This window comes from Lathamus discolor, chromosome 8, assembly GCF_037157495.1.
Source record: "Lathamus discolor isolate bLatDis1 chromosome 8, bLatDis1.hap1, whole genome shotgun sequence".
NCBI classification, from domain to species: Eukaryota; Metazoa; Chordata; class Aves; order Psittaciformes; family Psittacidae; genus Lathamus; species Lathamus discolor.
This window is the reverse complement of record NC_088891.1, coordinates 859,100-878,037: the sequence shown is the minus strand read 5'-3', so window position 1 is coordinate 878,037 and position 18,938 is coordinate 859,100. Positions and strand designations below refer to the sequence as shown.

General features: G+C 65.6%; 3 protein-coding genes across 5 annotated transcripts; 1 reads left to right on the top strand and 2 right to left on the bottom strand.

Annotated features, from left to right (window-relative positions):
• Nucleotides 1–1,503: 1,503 nt before the first annotated feature.
• Nucleotides 1,504–2,412, top strand: LOC136018958 (mesoderm posterior protein 2-like; the record flags this gene model as incomplete). The annotated part of the gene is made up of 1 exon (XM_065688660.1): nucleotides 1,504–2,412. A coding segment is annotated over exon 1 (909 nt), but the record flags the coding sequence as incomplete, so codon positions are not given.
• Nucleotides 2,413–3,557: 1,145 nt separating this feature from the next.
• Nucleotides 3,558–11,001, bottom strand: ANPEP (alanyl aminopeptidase, membrane). 3 transcript variants are annotated; one of them, XM_065688603.1, is made up of 21 exons: nucleotides 10,985–11,001; nucleotides 8,336–9,264; nucleotides 8,104–8,249; nucleotides 7,884–8,020; nucleotides 7,681–7,807; nucleotides 7,266–7,420; nucleotides 7,074–7,187; nucleotides 6,842–6,985; nucleotides 6,602–6,667; nucleotides 6,426–6,491; nucleotides 6,108–6,280; nucleotides 5,947–6,023; nucleotides 5,705–5,838; nucleotides 5,563–5,618; nucleotides 5,334–5,481; nucleotides 5,166–5,257; nucleotides 4,911–5,021; nucleotides 4,669–4,836; nucleotides 4,456–4,596; nucleotides 4,246–4,327; nucleotides 3,558–4,041 (listed from the first exon to the last, which is right to left on the bottom strand). In XM_065688603.1, exons 2-21 carry the CDS (start codon nucleotides 8,977–8,979, stop codon nucleotides 3,859–3,861), a joined length of 2,964 nt encoding a protein of 987 aa, XP_065544675.1. In that variant the 5' UTR covers nucleotides 8,980–9,264; nucleotides 10,985–11,001; the 3' UTR covers nucleotides 3,558–3,858. The 3 variants fall into 3 exon arrangements, with proteins under 3 accessions (XP_065544675.1, XP_065544674.1, XP_065544673.1); XM_065688602.1 differs by lacking the exon at nucleotides 10,985–11,001 and adding an exon at nucleotides 10,476–10,691; XM_065688601.1 differs by lacking the exon at nucleotides 10,985–11,001 and adding an exon at nucleotides 9,932–10,229.
• Nucleotides 11,002–11,513: 512 nt separating this feature from the next.
• Nucleotides 11,514–17,657, bottom strand: AP3S2 (adaptor related protein complex 3 subunit sigma 2). Its single transcript, XM_065688822.1, has 6 exons — nucleotides 17,470–17,657; nucleotides 17,223–17,314; nucleotides 17,039–17,150; nucleotides 15,305–15,376; nucleotides 12,399–12,506; nucleotides 11,514–12,142 (listed from the first exon to the last, which is right to left on the bottom strand). Exons 1-6 carry the CDS (start codon nucleotides 17,536–17,538, stop codon nucleotides 12,014–12,016), a joined length of 582 nt encoding a protein of 193 aa, XP_065544894.1. The 5' UTR covers nucleotides 17,539–17,657; the 3' UTR covers nucleotides 11,514–12,013.
• Between the last annotated feature and the right edge of the window lie 1,281 nt (nucleotides 17,658–18,938).

Here is an 18,938-nt window from a genome sequence, read left to right as displayed (position 1 = left end):
TGGGTCTCATTAGCTGATGAGCTCCCGGGTAATGAGTTCTGCGGCCCCGCTGCGGCCGCTTCCCACCTCCCTCTGTTTGGACAAGTGCTGGAGCACGGCTGGGCCGTGACAGTGCTGATGTGGGGTCAGAGCCCCGCGAGGGACAGCCCGCAGCCCCGCACCCTTCGGGGCACATGGGTCCCCCCACGTCCCTCTGACACGTTTAGGACCATAGGGTGGTGGTGAGGGCACAGGGATGGAGCTTGGCCACGGGGCTTCTCATGGTGCTGCTGGCCAAAGCCTTCCTGTGCCCCAGGAGCAGCCAGTCCCCAATAAGGAATCCCACCAGAGAGCCTCCCCAGAACACCTTAATATCCTCCTTGGACTCACCGTCCCTGCTCCAGCACCTCTGTCTGCATGGCTCCCAGCCCTGGCTGTGCACTCTTGTACCCCCAGCTAGGATGGGGACAGCTGGCAAGGATAGCGCCAGGCCCAGGGGTGAGGGATATAAAAGTATCCCAGGAAACAAGCATCCGAAAGTGCTCAACATCCCCATGGGGCTGCCCACTGGGGACCCACTCCACAGCCTGGGTTTCACACAGGAAGACCAAAGCAGTGAAGCCAGCCCAGGGATGTCTCCTGGGAAAGGAACATGTCCAGAGGAGGCCACGGAGATGCTCCAAGGCCTGGAGCAGCTATGTTCTGGAGCCGGGCTGAGAGAGCCAGGGGTGTTCAACTGGAGAAGAGCAGCTCCAGTGCCTAAAGGGGCTGCAGGGAACCTGGAGAGGGGCTTGAGACAAGGGCCTGTAGGGACAGGCCAAGGGGAATGGCTTGAACCTGCCCGAGGGGAGACTGAGCTGAGCTCTTAGGCAGAAGCTCTTCCCTGTGAGGATGCTGAGGCGCTGGCACAGGGAGCCCAGAGAAGCTGTGGCTGCCCCATCCCTGGCAGTGCTCAAGGCCAGGTTGGACACAGGGGCTTGGAGCAAGCTGCTCCAGTGGAAGGGGTCCCTGCTCGTGGTAGGCGTTGGGGCTGGAGGAGCTTTAAGGTCCCTTCAGTCCAAATAAGTCTGGGATTCTGTGATTCCATTCTCATCCCACCACTGGTGCACAGCACAGCCCTGCCCCTCAGGGCATTTGCTTTGAGCTGTGGGCACAGCAAGGACTCCCGGCCCTGGAGAGCTGTGGGGACACCGTTGGGTGTCGGGGTGCCAGCACTGGAAGGTCAAGTCCCAGTGGCAGGGCTGCGGTGCAAGGCGATGCGGGCTTGGCAGGGCTGGTGAACGCGTTAGCATCTCTCATGGCCGTGTGAATTGGGTCCTGCACACTTCCCAGCGCCGGGCAGCGCCAATTAAGGGTCGGAGGAGTCAGAACTGACACCTCTGCAAATGGGTCCGGCATTCCCAGGCTCCCGGCCGGCCCCAACCCGGCTCTGTAGGTTTTGACACCTCCGGCCGGCCACAAAGACATCACGTCGCATAAAGCCGGGGCTCCCCCAGTCCAGGGCAGCCGGAGCGGACCCCAGCCATGGCCGGACCCCCAGCCCCGCTCCTGCCCTGCGGCTTCCAGCTCCCAGGACGCGCTGCCCCTCTGCGGGGCCCCGACGACGCCACCCCCCCAGCTCCCGCCGCGCCCCGCGGCTCGTCCCGCTGCCCCCCGCGGGGCCGGCGGCCGGGGCCCGGGCCCGAGCCGTGGCGGTGCGGGGAGCGGGGCCCGCGGCAGAGCGCCAGCGAGCGGGAGAAGCTGCGGATGCGGCGGCTGGCGCAGGCCCTGCTGCGGCTGCGGCACTACCTGCCGCCCGCGCTGGCGCCCGCCGGGCAGAGCCTCACCAAGATCGAGACCCTGCGCCTGGCCGCCCGCTACATCGCGCACCTCTCGGCGCTGCTGGGGCTCAGCGAGGAGGCGCTGGCCCGGCGGCGGGGGGCGGCGCCCCGGCCCTGCCCGCTCTGCCCCCGGGGCCTGGGGTGCTGCCGGAGCCCGGACCCCCGCCCGCTCCCGCCCGCCCCGGCCCCGGCCCCGGCCCCGGCCCCGCGCGACGCTTCGCCCCCCGGCGCTGCGGGCTGGGGGTCACCTCCCGTGGCCGGGCCCCCCCCGGAGCTGCTCGGGGCTGCCGGCGTGGGGCCGGGGGCCTGGGGGTCATCACCTCCCTGTGGCGCTGCAGCAGGGCCCCCCCCGGACGTGCGTGGGGTTCCAGACATGGGGCCGGGAGCCTGGGGGTCGCCCCCGTACATCCCTTCGATGAGGACCTCCCCGGAGCTGCACGGGAGCCCCGGCTCCGGCTCAGGGTCCTGGCCGTCCCCGCTGTGCAGCCTCGGAGCAGTGACCCCCCTGCAGCCCCCCCAGAGACGCACGGCGGCCACGGGCACCGCGCCAGCTTCCTCTTGCTGCTCGGAGCCCGCAGCCGCGCCTCAGCCTCCCACGGCAGGGCTGACGGACACAGGTCCCCCGGCGACCCCAGCGCCCGGCTCCCAGTTGCCCACGCACCTCCAGGTACTCACAGCCTCATCCCCATTCCCTCCTCCCGCACCCCCGGGGCTGGGAGAGAGCCCAAGGACGGGTGGGCAGGGGCGTGGGTACTCTTTATGGGGTGCTGGACGGGCCTCATCTATAAATCCCCACCCCCGGCATGGCCAGGGTCTGCCTGGGTTTGAGGCACAGCATGATGTGTGCTGAGCCAGAGAGTGTGGAGCGTGCGGCAAGGGGCACAGGGTGTGGGGCCAGGGGGACACAGGGAGCTGGGTAGGGACACGGTGCCTGCCTGCAGCCTCTCACCTCACACAGCTCTTCCCACACAGCTCCGCATCCCGCAGGCCCTGGAGAGGATCCTCGCTGCAGTGCCCCACACAGCCCCGGTCCTGCCTGGCTGCCCCCCAGCACGGCACTGGGGGGGCTGGAGCTGATCCCACGTGCCTGGCCACAGAGGCTGCACAGGGGACAGGGACGTGGCCGTGCCGGATGGATACCGGGGCCGGGCTCCTCAATAAAGCTGCTGTGCACTGCTGCAACTCGGGTCATTACTGCGGGACCCCGATCGCTGCGCCCCAGCTCCAGTGCCTCCGGAGCCAAGGCACCCCACGGGCGGGTACCCCCCATAGGCACACAGAGCCAGGCAGTGCCTCCGAGCCAGGGGCACCCGCAGCCCAGAGCTGTCCCTAAGGCTGATGGAGGGACACGCCACCCGGGGGGCTCCTCCAGCCCCCCCGGTACCGGGAAGGGCAGCTCCTGCCCCTTCCCTGTGAGGGTTTGGCACTGGGTGCTGGGACCATCCAGCTCCATCCCTTGGGGACCCGGGTGTCCCACGGGGTCCGGCTGCAGCACCCTCTTGCACACCATGCCCACACCGGTGCCTCCTGCCCTATCCTGCAGCGGCTGCCGGGGGGTCACACAGTGCAGGGGGTGCTCACAGCAGCGCCCGAGCAGGGCAGGGGCCCAGCGGGAGAGCTCACACGCAGCCGTCAGACAGAGGGGCTGGGGCCTGGCGTCACCAAAGCCCCCAAAGCCACTTAGCACCAGGCTCCTAACGGCCCCCACCCCACGGTCCCAGGCGCTTCCTGCCCCCACCGGCAGCACCCAGAGCAGGGTGATGGTGTGAACCCTTTATTTACATCCCATGCCCTGCTTGAGCCCGCAGAACCCAGTGCCTCACTGGGCAGCAATGGCTGCAGGGACCCCCCAGGCCCAAAGCCCCCCAGTACCCCCTCTGCTGCCCATCATGCAGGCGTCAGGCACAGCCCCTCAGGAGCAGCGATCCTGGGGTGTCCCCTGGGGTGCCCCCAGGATGGAGTGTTTCAGGATGGGAGATCGAGGGGATGGAGTGAAGAGAGATGGGGAGGGGGAGAGGCTGCGGGGCAGTGTGCTCTGGGAGGTGAGCACATTAGCTGGTTAGCTGGTCATTTGGTTAGCTGGTGAGCTGGAGCCAGTCTCGCCCTGGAACCAGGCCAGCACCTTCTGCTGGTTCTCATTGACCCAGTTGATGTTGGTGCGGGTCCTCTCCAGCGCCTGCTCCAGCGCCCGCGTCCCTGACCCGAAGCCGATGTCCTGGTTGTCTGCCTTGAACTGCTCCAGCTGCCAGGAGAGGAGAAGTTGGCGCAGGCGTGGGGCACCCGGCTGCCCCCACTGCCCCCCGGACAGGGACAGAAGCTGGCCAGAGCCTGGGGACCCAGGGGGCAGGGGCAGGAGCCCCTTGCCCAGGGCAGGTTGGATGGTGCCAGCAGCGCAGAGCAGGGCTGGGGTCCCTTGCTCCTGGTCCCTGCCGGGGTCCAGCCTCACCTGCTGCAGCTCAAACTCGGTGGAAAACCGCTGGGTCACCGATGAAATCAGCCGGGAGAAGGAGAAGGAGCCGCCCCCGTACCTGGGGAGCAGAGCGGCGCTGAGCGGGGGCTCCAGGCAGAGCGGGACTGGGGACAGGGGCTGGTGCCAGCCCCGAGGGTCCCAGGCAGACGGGGGGTGCTGCCTGCCCTGCCCCCCCGCAGAGCTCACTGGGTGAAGATCTTCCTCCAGTTGCCGCGGATGAAGTCCCAGGCCAGGGGCTGCCCCACCACGTTGCTGGCGATGCTGTTGATGGTGGAGGTGGCGTCCTGCTTCCGGATCTTGCTGGGGTCGAGGGTGTACTGCAGGTACCTGGGGGAGGCACAGCGCCGGTGAGGGGCTGCAGGGGCCGAGCCGCGGTGCCCGCCGGGACCCTGCACCCACCGGTTGAGGATCCAGGGAAGGGGGCTGCAGGTGAGGGCCGTGCGGAGCTTGTCAGCCTCGGAGACCACCGGCGCCTCTTTGAACCTGTCCCAGATGAAGTCCCAGGCCGCCTCCCCGCCCATGGCCACGATGCTGCAGTAGATGGAGGAGCGAAGGTTCGGGGGGATCCTGCGGGACAGAGGAGCCGTCAGCTCGGAGCCCCGCACCCAACGCAGCCGCAGCACCGGGCACAGGGCTCTCACGGGTTGCTGAAGACATTCTGCTGCCACCGTTGGAAGTAGTTGCTGGCCAGGTCCTGGCACTCGGCAATGCCGTAGGAGCAGGCTGTGCTGACGGCATTGATCTCACTGTACCTGGGGAGAGAGGGACCATGCAGGGCTGGGGACCAGCACACGGCAGCCAGGGAACAACCAGGACCATGCCCTGCCCTGGTGACCATCCCAGTGTGGTTGGGGAGACCCTGGGGTGGAGCCCAGGCCCGGGGCTGTGGCACTCACTGGTCCATCAGGCCACTGGGGATGGTGGTCCAGTTACTGGTGACGTTCTTGTAGTGGTTGAAGAGGGGCAACACCTGCTGCTGTATGTATTTCTGGGGGGCAGGAGGATGGTCAGCACCAGACCCTCCATTCTGGGCAGACCCAGGCCCGGCACAGGGCTCTGCTCACCGTCATCACCCCAAAGACCTCGCTGCGGTCAAACATCAGCTTGAAGTAGGCGAGGTTGTCGAGAGCTGCCTGCCAGGGCATGTACTGGGTCTCACGGCTCAGGAACCGGGTGGTGTTCAAGGCCAAGGTCACATCAACGTAGTGCGCCCTGCGCGGGGAGAGGGCAGCATCAGCACCCACCGGGTGCTCCCCCGGCACCACCGGCACCGCTGCAGCCGGCACAGCTCACCTGGCCAGGTTAAAGGCATCATCGATGATCTGCGCACGGTTGATCACGGGGATGGCCTGGAAGAGAGGGCAAAGTCAGCACCAGCGCTGAGTGGGGCGCATGGGGTGGGGGCCACTCCCTGGCCCCAGCCAGCCCCATGTACCTCGTGGTTGGTGGCAAGCTGGTTGAGGAGCTGGTCCCAGTTCTGCTGGTTGTAGTTGACGCGGAAGTACCCACTGACGTTCAGGTTCAGCAGGAGCCAGCTGGAGCCGCTCACCTGGAACTCGGGTTTGGTTTCTGGGAAGCGGACAGAAGGCTTAGCCCCCCCCCACTGTGGTACCCTCCCCGCCGGGACCCTGACCTGCAGCCGGACCCCCGCTCCCCGCTGGGCAGGGCGCGCCGTACCTGAGACGCTGGTCAGCCACTGCCTCTCCCCAGTGGTCTGCGGCGTCATCCAGGTGATGGGCACGATCCAGGTGTAGCTGTGATGGGACAGGCAGGCAGTGGGACCGTCCCTCACCCCCGGCCTCCCCAGCGCCGCCTGCCGCGGCCCCCAGCCAGCTCACTTGAAGGCAGAGGGTCTCTCCACCACGGAGTCGCGGTCCAGCAGGAAGTGGTTCTGCGTGACGGAGCCATCCAGGGTGTTGACGGTGACCAAGGGAAAGCCCATCTGCAGTGTCCAGCGGTCCATGATGTCGCTGATGGTGCCGGGCAGCTTGAGGTTGCTCCTCCGGACAGCCTGCGGCAGGGCAGCGCCACGGGTCACCAGTGACAGGGCGCGGGTTGGGTGCTGCACCCCATGGCCAGGACCCCCCGAGCCGGGGCAGCAGCAGGGATGGGGCGGAGCCATGGCAGGCAGCCGGGAGACGCCAGCCCCCTCCTACCTCTTCCAAGTGGACCCAGAGGTCTGTGTAGACGGTGTTCCCATAGGCGAAGGTGTGGAGGTAGGACTGCGGGAGAGAACCAGCGTGAGCAGCGGCAGGCGCGGGGCAAAGGACACCTGCAGAGCACCCAGGCAGGCCCCTGCCAGGGGCCCCCCCCAGCTCCGGCACAGCCTCACCTGCAGCCCCTCCTTGAACACGTCCTCGGTGAGGAAGTCTGAGAGCATCCGCAGCACCGACGCTCCCTGCGGACACAGCGGCTCAGAGACTCGGTGCGGGGGACACCCAGTGCAGGGGACACCCGGTGCAGGGGACACCCGGTGCAGGGGACACCCGGTGCACAGGACACCCAGTGCAGGGGACACCCAGTGCAGGGGACACCCGCAGCCCCCCCGTCCCGGGGACCCCTCTGCACCCACCTTGCTGTAGGCGATGGTGTCGAAGACCTCGCTGATCTCGGCTGGGGTGTTGATCTCGTCCTCGCGGAAGGAGAGCGGGTGGGACGTGGTCAGGGAATCTGTCGCCATCACCGTGTACACCTCTTTCAGCACCATCAGGTCTTTCTGTGGGGGAGACAGCACCGGCCTCAGCCCTGCCCTCACCCTGCCTGCACCCTGCCCGCACCCCGCTGCCCGATGCCCTGACACTCACAATGTCCCAGGAGGACTCTGCTGAGTCAGCACCCAGGTACTCCACGTAGGAGGCGAAGCCCTCATTCAGCCACAGGTCGTTCCACCACCGCAGAGTCACCAGGTTCCCGAACCACTGAGGGGGGGCACAGCGCCCGTCACACCGCGGGGACAGTGTGGGGACGGAGGGGGGCCGGGGGGGCATGGTGAGTACCTGGTGCGCCAGCTCGTGGGCAACGACGGTCACCACCCGCTCCTTGTTGCCGGTGGAGGAGTAGGCATCGTCGAAGAGCAGCGAGTTCTCCCGGTACGTCACCAGGCCCCAGTTCTCCATCGCGCCCGCATTGAAGTCGGGGAGGCCGACCTGGTCTGGGGGCAGAGGGGTCCTGTTGGTGCATCGGTGCCACCAGCCTGAGTAACTCCAATGCTGGTACCTGCAACCCCGGTGCCACCAACCCCCAGTGCCACCAACCCCGGTGTCACCAACCCTGGTGCCTCCAGCCCCGGTGCCACCAACCCCCAGTGCCACCAACCCTGGTGCCACCAGCCCCAGTGCCGCCAGTCCCAGTGCCTCCAACCCTGGTGCCTCCAACCCCGGTGCCTCCAACCCTTAGTGCCGCGGCACGCACCGGACTTGGGCAGTGGGTATGCCGTGTTGTAGTGCCTCTCGAAGAAGTTGAGGATGGGGCCGGTGACCTGCAGTGCGTACTCGCCCTGGCCCTCGGCGATGGCAGCGGGGCGGCCCCAGATGCGGATCTGAAGGGGTGGGATGTGGGGCTCAGGCTCAGAGCCCTGGGTGGGCAGGGGGTCGGTCCGTGCCCCCACATCCTACCAGCACATTCTCTGACACGTTCTGCACATATGTGAACTGGCTGACGATGAAGGCCAGGAGGTAGGTGGACATCCTGGGGGTGGTCTCGAACTCGGTGATGTTCCAGGTATTCCCATCGATCTGCTGCTGCTGGGTGCCTATGGGGAGCAAGGGGGAGGTCACCCCACAGCCCTGCCAGGCCTCCAGAGCCCCCCACTGGGGCTCCTCCCACCCCACTCACTCCTGACGGGCATGTTGGAGATGGCCTCGTGGTCGGAGGGGTGGATCAGCGTCACTGTGAAGTTGGCTTTCATGGCCGGCTCGTCGAAGCAGGGGAAAGCTTTGCGGGCGTCAGCCGCCTGCATCTGCGTGGTGGCCACCACCCTGCTGCGAGAGACCCCCGTCAGCACCCGGCTGCCTCCGCGCGCCCCGTGCCCGGCCGCTCTCAGTCCCATCCCCTGCCCTCCACCTACTTGGTGCCTGACTCATCCACGTATTCACTGCGGTAGAACCCGGCCAGGTCGTCGGCCAGCTCCCCGGTGAAGATGCTGAAGAGCCGGTAGCGCTGGCCCTGCTGCAGCGGGCTGCCCAGCTGCACCACCAGGTACTGCGTGGTGGGCTGCAGCCAGGTCCTGGTGATGGGGGGCACGCTGGAGCCATCCACTGCCTGCAGCGAGGCGTGGAAGGAGCCCTGCAGGGTGTAGTTCAGGTTTTTGCTGTGGATGAGGATGAGGTCGGTGGCTTCCACGCAGACGAAAACCACGCTGCTGTTGCCCTTGAAGATGTACATGTTGTTGGCATCGGGAGTCAGGAAGGGCTGCAGGGTCACCTCGTAGAACTCCGGCATCAGTGTGGTCGGCAGCCTCCACTTGTCCCAGGCATTGAGGACAAGGGGGGTGGTGGAGGCAACGGAGGCAGCGGTGGCAGCGGTGTTGGTGGCGCTGGGGCTGGTGGCGCTGGGGCTGGTGGCGCTGGGGTCGGCGGTGCCAACATCCGTCGCCTTGTGCTTCTCCTGGGCGTACACCACCGAGAGCGCGATGATGGTGGCCACGGCGCCCAGGCTCAGCACCGCGGCCACAACGGCCACGCTCTTGCTGATGAAGAAGCCGGCCGCCATGGTGGGGCTGCGGAGCGACTGTCGAGGGAGGTGCTGCCCGCCTGGCACGGCTTTTAGCCTCTCGCTCCCACTGGGTTTATCAGCCCAGGTTAATGAGTGAAGTATTAAATGACCGTGAGGCTCGGGGTGGTGGCAGCCCCGGGGATGAGCTCTGCACGTCCCGGGCTCGCAGGGGCACTAAGAGCCCGCGCCGCTGCGGCGGGGGGGGGAAGCTGGCACCTCGGGATTGCAGCAGCGGGGATGGGCAGCGGGCACGGGCCGGGGCTGCCGGGGCCCTGCCTGGCCCTGCAAGAGGAGGGACGGGGCGGGCGTCACAGCGCGGCCGGGGCTCAGCGCGGGGGTCCCCGCGGCGCTGCCCCTGCCCGCAGCCCTCCCAAAGTCCAGGGCGGCAGCGCCCAGCCCGTGCCAGGGTCAAACTCCAGGCGAGGCCCACACGTGCCGCTGCCGCCAGCCACGGGCACCCGCAGCCTGCACGTGCCACGGGCTGCGCTCAGCATCCCACCGGCACGTGGGTCCCACGGCACGGAGCCCCGGCGGGGGCACGCTCCCCCACGGCAGCTCTGCCGGGGCAGGGGGAGCAGCCCGAGCCCCCCAGGCCATGCCGGGTTTCCCCCAGCCCCTCCCGGCAAGCGTTACCCCGGAACACCCCTCCAGCCGCATGCAGCCTGGGACCGCAGCGCCCCGCTGCTGGGGACAAACCCCCCAACTCGTCCCCTACAAGCCAGAGCCCCCCAGGGTGCTGCTGGGGGTCTGCATCCTCGCACCAGCCTTGGCCACGCTCACCCCAGGGGAACGGCAGGAGAAGGGACAAACCATCACCCAGCAGGAACCAAGCCCGCCCGTGCGCCCTCCTCACAGCACCAACAGCACCCAGGCACACCGGGAAGGGTCCCTGCTTGGGGGTCACCTCTGTTCAGCCCCTCCAGCCCAGCACCCTCTGCCCCAGCCCTACCAGCAGCAGTGGATCACAGATGTCCCAGTCCTTGAGGGCAGCCTGCGGGCTCCGTGGGGCGCAGGTGGGTGTGTGGGGTGCAGTGACCCAGCACTGCCCAGGAATAGAGCCAGGACTGGGCTCAGCTGGTGCTTGGCAGAGCGAAAGCAAACATTTACCTAGTGCAGGGCTACCTGCCAGGCCAGGGCCAACTCCATCCCCTCTGCCCTGCTGCCAGGGGATGCTGGTGTCAGGGGACACTCTCCAGCAAGCAAAGCCCAGCTGAGTGCAGCAGAACCCAGCACCCATGGGTGCCAAAGTGGCGCCTTGGGATGGGTGATGGAGCCAGGAGCCAGCCCCATCTCTGGATGACACAGGCAGCTCACCAGGAGAGCACGGAGCCCCCGGGCAGCCCCTGCCCTCCATGTCCGTGTCCCCCAGCTCACACTGGGGTGCAGGAGGGGTCTGGGGGCCTCTCCGCAGCCCCTCACGGGGTCCATGCCAGTGTCGGGCACCCACAGCCCTGGCCGGGGCAGGAACGCTGCTGCCCGCAGCCAGGCCTCACCTTCAGCTCTGCCAGGTCACTGGGGCTCCTGTCCCGGCTCCCCCACAGCCACTGCGCCAGCGCCGAGGCTCCACTGGGGTCAGGGCTGCAGCCTCCAGGTGGGGAGATGGGTCCCGGGTGAGGCACCAACGGCCCCGTGGGCTCTGCCTGCTCCCCCGGCACGGGCAGGACCCGCACGGGACTCGCTCTGCGCCGGCACGGCCCCTGCTCCTCCCGCAGAGCGGGGGCAGGATGTGGGAAGGGGCAGCGGGGCCGGAGCCGTCACCGGCAGCACACGAAAATCCCCCGGCCACAGAGGAAGCGCGTGTGGCCAGACACATCCTGCAGCGGGGCTGGACATAGGCACGGCGCAGCCACCACCGCCTGCCCCACACCGACCCCGGCACCAAGAGCAGGACACGGGCACCACTCCAAGCTCCTTGCTATGGGCAAACCGAAGTCCAACCAGATCCCACCCAACCATCCCGGTACCAACCAGACCCCAGGACACAGCCCGGAGCACCACTCACCCGCTCCGTCCACGGCGCTGCTCCAGCAGCCACACGAGGAGGAGGAGGAGGAGGAGGAGGGCTGGCAATGAAGAGGAAGCAGCAGGGTGTCCAGCTCCTTGACCTCAGGAGCCGGCAGTGGCTCGTGGCCAGCTGGGGAAGGGTTAAGCTGCAGGGAGGGGAGACAGCAGGAAAATTCCTTCCAGGCAGAGTCACGGCTTCCCTGCCAGGGGAAGTGGAGGCAGCGCCAGAGCTCAGGTCCCATGGGCCGGGGGAAGCAGGGGAAGGGGCCCCGGAGCCAGCCTGGAGCCTGGTGGCCAGATGGGGCCACGGCAGAGCCAAGGGCGTGGGGCACCCAACCGAGCAGCTCCCACCGCACAGGGACCCCTGCACCCCAAGCCCCAGGACCCCCAGCCATGGGGGGACACAAGCCCCAGCCCAGGGGGTCCCAGGCCCCATTTCCCACCCCACACAGCACCCACAAGCTGCACAGAGCCCCCGGCCCCCGCAGTGCTCCCCCAGGCCAGGCCAGCAGCACCCACAGCAGACACAGGTTCACATGATGTTTATTAGGAGACAGGGACGTGCTCCAGGAGACCCCAGCCTGGCCTGGCCTGACCCTACAAGCTTTGGGCCCTGCAGGTACCTCCCAGGCTGGCTCCAGCTCCAGAGTTCATGGAGCTCCAAGGAACAACCCCCGCCAGGCTGGTTTCCCTCTGCACAAGGACCAGGGCGGGCAGGGGGATGGAGAGGGCAATAACCCAGGAGCCATCAGCTTCGAGTGCATCTTTACAGCCAGGAACCCCATGAAGTGCTGGGAAAGGCAGGACCCGGCTCTTCCCCCCACAGCAGGGACAGAGGCTGCACGTTCCCGGGGAGGGAGGGGGAGGAAGGGCACCCTTCGTGATGGGACACCAGGGAGCAGAACCGAGCCCAGGTACCCGTGACGGCAGCACCGGATCCTCGCTGAGCCCATCACCGCTCCCTGCGCTGCCAGCCCCACAGCACACCGGGACCGGGGGGGAGCCCGTGGCCCACGCTCGGGGCAGCTCACATGAACTGCGACAGGTTGGGCACTTTGATGTTGATGTCCCCGATGTTGATGTTACGCGGGATCTCCGGGAGGTTGATGTTCTTCACAGCCGAGACCGCACGGGAAGGCGCGGCCGAGAGCCCCCCCTGCCGAGAGAGGGAGCAGTGATCCCCAGCCCTCAGCCCGCAGCCCCATCCTCACAACAGCACCGACAGGGCTGTTAACCTGGACGGGAACAGCCATTTCCATGCCCAGGCTGCCTCCTACGCTCCACAACGGCAAGGAGCAAGCTGGCGAGGGACATCCCCAGCCTGGTCCCCAAGGACAGGGGCAGGCAGGCACTGGGGACACCGGGAGCACCATTAGGGTGTCCCACGGCTGCCCTGCAGCATGGCTGCTCACCTCTGCCTTCTCCAGCTTGCTCTGGGCCTCCACTTGCGCCACGATCTCGTTCATGTTGGTCTCCAGCACCATGCCGCCGATCACCATCTCCTGCAGGATGTGGTGAACCTGTGAGGGAAGCGAGGGGAAGGCTGTGAACCGAGAACCTGGAGAGGGGCTTGGGACAAGGGCCTGTAGGGACAGGCCAAGGGGAATGGCTTGAACCTGCCCGAGGGGAGACTGAGCTGAGCTCTTGGGCAGAAGCTCTTCCCTGGGAGGGTGCTGAGGCGCTGGCACAGGGTGCCCAGAGAAGCTGTGGCTGCCCCATCCCTGGCAGTGCTCAAGGCCAGGTTGGACACAGGGGCTTGGAGCAAGCTGCCCCAGTGGAAGGGGTCCCTGCCCGGGGCAGGGGTTGGAGCTGGAGGAGCTCTAAGGCCCCTTCAACCCAAACCCCTCTCCCTGAGGAAAGGCAGGACCGTGACACTGAGCTGTCTCAGGGCAGGGAGCTGCTGCCTCCAGCCAGCGATGCCCCAAGGGCCCATCCTGGTTTCCAGCCCAAGGGAGCAGGCCAGGGCGGCAACTGAGCTTTGCTGGGCACTGTGACCCCCTCCAGCCCCACTGCTCAGCACAGCCTCCCTTGCTACCTCAGCATTCCCAAGCACCACCCAGCACAGATAATGGATTTATGGGTCCCTGGTTACTTCCATGAAACAGGCTGTTACTGGAAGATAGTGAAGCTATTGGATTGTTTTATGGCTCCATGAGGGCAGGTTGCACTTGTGAGCTCTGTGCAGCCGCTGCTGCCGGGGCAGTGCTGTGAGAAATCACGCCAGCAAAAGAACCTGCTGGAAACGGGATCCCAGCCTTGCGCAGGCCCCATCCTCCTCATGGCACCAGGAGCGTGGCCGGGATCAAGACCGGGTTGGATGGGGCTGGAGCAAGCTGCTCTAGCGGAAGGTGTCCGTGCTGGGACTGGAGAGCTTTAAGGTGTGATTCCGTGACCAGCACTGCACAGGGTGAGCCGGGCTGACAGCCCCCTCCCAGGACACCCGCAGCACTGGAGCTGCAGTCCCACAGCTCAGCCCCAGCCCCAGCCCCAGCAAACACCGCAGCTCCTGCAACAGGAGAGCATCTGGCCTGCAGGAAACGTTGCTCCTCCAAGATCTGGCTTCAGCCCCAGTTGGACCCCAACCAGCAGGGCAGAAATCCCAAGCAGCCTTTGTTTTCCAAACCAAAAGAGCCCTTCCCGAGGAACCGTGTCCCCCGCGGGGCCCTGCCGCTGCTCCGTGAAACCCATTCTCCACAGGGTACGAAGCACAACCAGGGGCTGGGCAACAGCTTCCCCTGAGCCTCCCCTTGTGACAGGGACCCGGCAGCTCCGAGGCTGCTGCTCCCAAAGCTGAGCCAGCCCCGGGGCCATCCAGCTGCCGGAGCTGGACCTGAACCCCGCAGCAGCTCTGGCTGCAGGACCCTGCTCCTCGGGCGCAGCGTGAGGTGCACCTGAAGGCAGCAATGGAAAACCCCACGGTGCGTTCCCTAATGCTGCAACCAAGCTGTCGGGAACACGGGCACTCAATGTGAACACGGGAGACGTAAACACAGGCCAGACACAGAAAGAGGGATGAGATGACAGAGCAGTAGTGTCCAAGGACTGATGTCAAGGCTGAGAAGTAGCAGAAGCACAGGATGGGAAGCAAACAAGCCTGACTGGTAGCAAGAACCTCAGGGCCACTGAGCCCAGCATCTCCCCTGTCAGAAACCTGCCTCCTTGGAGCTCTTTGCTGGCAGGAGGGTTCAGAGGAAGGGCAATTCCCACCGGGAAAACAGGCACGGAACACGGGAATAACCGCTGCTGTGGGCTGAGCGCGAAGCTGCCGGGTCTCGGTCACGCCACAGAGCGAGTAACCCGAGTGCTTCCTCCTCAGCTGTGACCAGGGCTGACCCGGCGGCTGCCAGCGCTTCTCCACAGGTACCCTCCTTCCTCCCAACTTCCTCCTTCCTCTCCTGTCTGCTGGGATAAGGAGAGAGCCCTGCTGCTGACGGGACACCCAGCGCTGCAGCACTGCGGGAGCTGACAGCAGGCACATTGCGAAACCCATCTCCCTTCGCCAGCGCTGGCACGCTCGCTGCCCGGATCCCTGCCAGCTGGGTTTGCTGACCCGCTCCTCTGCCAGAGTTCAGGAGCTGGAAATGCCAGAGAGGGAACATTTTACAGCCTTGCTGATTTGCTTTTCCACTCCTCCCTTTCGCTGGCACGTTTTGTCTCCAGCAAACAAAACCCTTCTCAGCAGCCACGCAAGTCCAGCACACACCAGCCAAGCCTCTGCTGTCCCTAAGCACAGGCCTGGCTATCTTCAGCTCCATCTCTGAGATGATCAGAGAAGAGGCTCCCGCCCAGAAACTGTCCAGCTGAAGAGGAACCATTACAGGCTCAACCCAAGGTTTACCAAGCACTTTGCATTCCAAACACTCCCATTGTTCCTTCCCTTTTTTCCCGTAACTCTAGTAAAATGTTAACAGGACTCCCAATGGTCACAGAGCCCAGGCAGGACACCCCTGCACTGCTCCAGAGCCTGCCCAGCCCCACCAGCAGCCTGTGCAGAGCGAGTGAAGCCTCAGCACAGATCCTGCCACTGCCTGCAGTGACCAGCAGCAGCAGCGGCAATGCAACAGGGCAAGCACTCAGAGACGAAACCAGAGTCCCATGGGCTCAGAACAGAGCCCAGCAACTCAGATCTCTCATCAGGAGGCCACAACATGAGCCCAGGCTGACAACTCCCCCACCTGCATCTCACTATCTCCCCAGAAGGTGACCCTGAGCATACCAACAGCCTCTCCCAAAGGCTCCAGAGCCCCAGGCTGGCTCCTGGCCCTGGAGCTGCAGGGAGGGCAGGGCTCTGCGGCAGCACATGGAGCCCACAACCCACCTTGTCCATGTGGAAGATGAGGTCCAGCTCACAGACGTTCTCAAAGCACTTGTCCAGCGTCTCCACAAAGACCTGAGGATGCAGAAGGGGAAGTGAGTGCATGAGAGCCCCACAGGATGCTGCCTGCCCCAGGCCCAGTACCCACAGGTGAATAAACCACAGCCCCAGCCTACACTTGCTGTGTCCCAGGTGTCACCCTGAGCGGGGGCTAAACCTGCAGGAACCCAGCTCCTGCGACGGCCTCGCAGTGTCTGAACACTGCTTTCAAATGCACTTGGAGCTCTGGGCCCCTCCCTGCAAGAGAGACATTGAGGGGCTGGTGCAGGGCCTGGAGCCCAAGTGTGATGGGGAACGGCTGAGGGACCTGGGGGGCTCAGATGGAGAAGGCTCAGGGGGACCTGATGGCTCCCTACAAGTGCCTGACAGGAGGATGGAGCCAGGAAGGGCTGGGCTCTGCTCCAAGGAACAAGGGATGGGACAAGAGGAAATGGCCTCAAGCTGCACCAGGGCAGGTTTAGATGGAGCTGAGGCCCAATGTGTTCACTGAAGGGGTTGTCAAGGAACAAGAGCGGAGTCACCACCCCTGCAGGGATTTAAAAGACATGCAGATGTGGTGCCTGGGGGCATGCCTGCGGTGGGCTTGGCAGCGCCAGGCTGGCACTGTCTTGTTTGTCAATGACACCAAACTGAGTGGGTAAATGAACACTTGGGAAGTGAGAGCTGCCCTGCAGGAAGAGCTGGATGGGCTAAGGAGAACCTGACAAAGTTCAACAAGGGCAAGGGTCAGGTCTTACGCCTGGGAAAACCCAATCCCAGAGTGCAGCACAGGCTGGGATCTGCCCAGCCGGGGAGCTCCATGGGGGTGACCAGTGTGCAGCTGTGGCAGAGAAAGCCAACGGGGCGGCGGGGGGGAACATCAGCAAGGGCATCACCAGCAGAGATAAAGATGTCATTGTCCCACTCTGCTCGGCAATGGTCAGGCCACCCCTGGAACATGGGTTCAGTTTTGGTCCCTGCTATGCAAAAAAAAGGTGTGGACAGGCTGGAGAGGGTCCAGGTAGGGCCACAAAGATGGTCCAAGGGCTGGGAAGTGCGTGAGGAAAGGGTGGGAGAGCTGGGACTGCTCAGCCTGGAGAAGAAGGCGGCTCAGGGAGAGCTGACCCCCACAGTCCAGTATTTAAAGGGTGGCCACAAAGAAGACAGAGTCCCTTTGTACAAGGAGTCACATGGGAAAGACAAGTGGTGATGGGCACAAGCTACCACCGAGGAGGTTCTGACTGGACACAAGAGGAAAACTTTCCCTACGAGGACAACCAGCCACTGGAACAACCGCCCCAGGGAAGAGGTGACCCCAGCACCGGACACTGTTAAGGCTCAGCTGCACAGGGTTCAGCTGGGACACCCGGTCTGGGTCATGGTGCGCCTGGAAAGGTTGGACCGGGTGGTCCTTGAGGTCCCTTCAGCCCGGGATTCTGGGATTACCGGTTGGACTCAATGACCTGAAGGGCCTTGTCCAAGCTTCACACCTCCAAGGCTCTGTTTCTTAAGGGGATTCATTGCAATTCACTTCTGCCGCTGCGCCGGGCGGAGGCGCTCTGCTGCTCGGCAGCTCCTCACCCGCTGCCACAGGGCACAGGCGCAAGCGGCAGCACCCCCGAGAGCCGCGGGGCCGGCGCAGGGCACGGGCAGTGCTCGGGGGGGGGGGGCAGGCACACGCCGGCGGGGGGCACCGACCTGGATGAGGTCCAGGATGCCGAGCTCGCTCTCCGAGGAGTCCACGCAGAACACGAAGTACAGCGTGGCGTAGTGCCGGTAGATCAGCTTGTAGTCCGAGCCGCCGAACAGGCTGCGGGGACACGGAGGGGGCGGTGGGGGCGCGGCTCCGGTAGCGCCGGGCCGCGCCGGTCCCGCCCGTTACCTGCCGCACTCCAGGAAGTTGCAGATGTGATCGTCCCGCTTGAGCACGAGGTGGAAGGTCTCGCGGATGATCTGCTGCTGCACCTCCTCCGCCTGCGGGCCGGCAGCGGGCACCGTGGAGCAGCGCCCGGGCACCCCCGCCCCAGCCCCGCCCCGCCCGGGGCACCGCGCGCCGGGAGGGGCAGGGACCGGAGCCCCGGCGCCCCGAAGGACCCGCCCCCCCGCCGCCGCGCCCCCCGGCCCCGCACCAGGTGCTGGTAGAAGCGGACGAGCCGCGGCTTGCCGTGGTTGTTGAACACCAGGATGGCGGTGATCATCCCGGCGGCAGCGCTCCGCGGCTCCACCGGGCCACGGGCACGGGGACGCTGCTGCCCCGGGCCCGCCGGGGGGCGCCCGAACCGAGGAGCGACGGGAGCCGCGCAGGGACACACCGCGGCAGCGCGCGCGGGGCGGGGCGGGGCGGGGCTCGGCCGCAGGACCCGCCCCCTCTTAAAGCGGCAGCGCTCCCGTGTTCCGGGTTACCGGCCGGGTCAGAGGTCACCGGCGAGGCCCAGTCCTGATTGGCTGAGCTGGTGAGGGTTGTGTCCCCACCTTCGGATTGGCTGAGATGGCTGAGGATTGCGTCCCCACCTCCTGATTGGCTGAGATGGCTGAGGATCGCATCCCCACCTTCTGATTGGCTGTGCTGGTGAGGATTCTGTCCCCACCTTCTGATTGGCTGAGATGGCTGAGGATTGTGTCCCCACCTCCTGATTGGCTGTGCTGGTGAGGATTGTGTCCCCAACTTCTGATTGGCTGACATGGCTGAGGATCGCATCCCCACCTTCTGATTGGCTGTGCTGGTGAGGATTGTGTCCCCAACTTCTGATTGGCTGACATGGCTGAGGATCGCATCCCCACCTTCTGATTGGCTGAGCTGGTGAGGATTGTGTCCCCACCTTCTGATTGGCTGAGCTGGTGAGGATTGTGTCCCCACCTTCTGATTGGCTGAGATGGCTGAGGATTGCATCCCCACCTCCTGATTGGCTGAGACGGTGATTCGGAGGAAGCCGCAGGAGCCAGCTCGCCCCGCAGTGTCCCAGTGTCGCAGCGCGGGCGGGCACGGGGGACGGCTCCTCCTGCCGTGCGCGCCCATCCCGCTGCAGAAGCCGTCCTGACACGGTCCCTGGGCAGATTCCAGAGCGCTTCCTGCACGCACACAAAACCGTGATGGCGGTCTTTGGGGGCAATCTTCTTCCCAGCACTCTTCATAACCAGCTTAATTAACACCACAGGCATCACAATCATCCTGCCCTTATCGGTGAATTTAACTGCGCCCGCCCCGGACACCTGCTAGTCCCGGTACTCCCCCTCCCCAGGTCCTGTTTTGCTGTTCTGCTTTTCGTACACCTTTTGCACTAAGGTCCTACGGACCGGAAGCTATGGCAGCTACCTCCGAGCACCGCAGCTGCTTTCCATGACGAAGCCACCGAACTTCACATCACTTAGAACTGACCACATTGTGCTTTCGTGCCTCCTTGCCCCACCGGTGGGGATCGAATCCCCGCCTTCTGATTGGCTGAGCTGGTGAGGATCATGTCCCCACCTTCTGATTGGCTGAGCTGGCTGAGGATTGAATCTCTATGTCCTAATTGGCTGAGCTGTGTGAGGATCGAATCCCCACCTTCTGATTGCCTGAGCTGGTGAGGATCGTGTCCCCACCTTTTGATTGGCTGAG

Bases quoted from the DNA above. Each gene is read 5' to 3' on its own strand.
- ANPEP (XM_065688603.1), bottom strand. From the start codon at position 8,979: ATGGCGGCCGGCTTCTTCATCAGCAAGAGCGTGGCCGTTGTGGCCGCG. The intron at 7,421-7,680 runs GTGCGTGCCGCG...CTCTGCCCCCAG, and splicing joins ATACCCACTGCCCAAGTCCG to ACCAGGTCGGCCTCCCCGAC. The intron at 4,042-4,245 runs GTGAGGCTGGAC...CTCTCCTGGCAG, and splicing joins CCGAGTTTGAGCTGCAGCAG to CTGGAGCAGTTCAAGGCAGA.
- AP3S2 (XM_065688822.1), bottom strand. From the start codon at position 17,538: ATGATCACCGCCATCCTGGTGTTCAACAACCACGGCAAGCCGCGGCTC. The intron at 17,315-17,469 runs GTGCGGGGCCGG...GCCGGCCCGCAG, and splicing joins TCCGCTTCTACCAGCACCTG to GCGGAGGAGGTGCAGCAGCA. The intron at 12,143-12,398 runs GTGAGCAGCCAT...CTCTCTCGGCAG, and splicing joins GCAAGCTGGAGAAGGCAGAG to GGGGGGCTCTCGGCCGCGCC.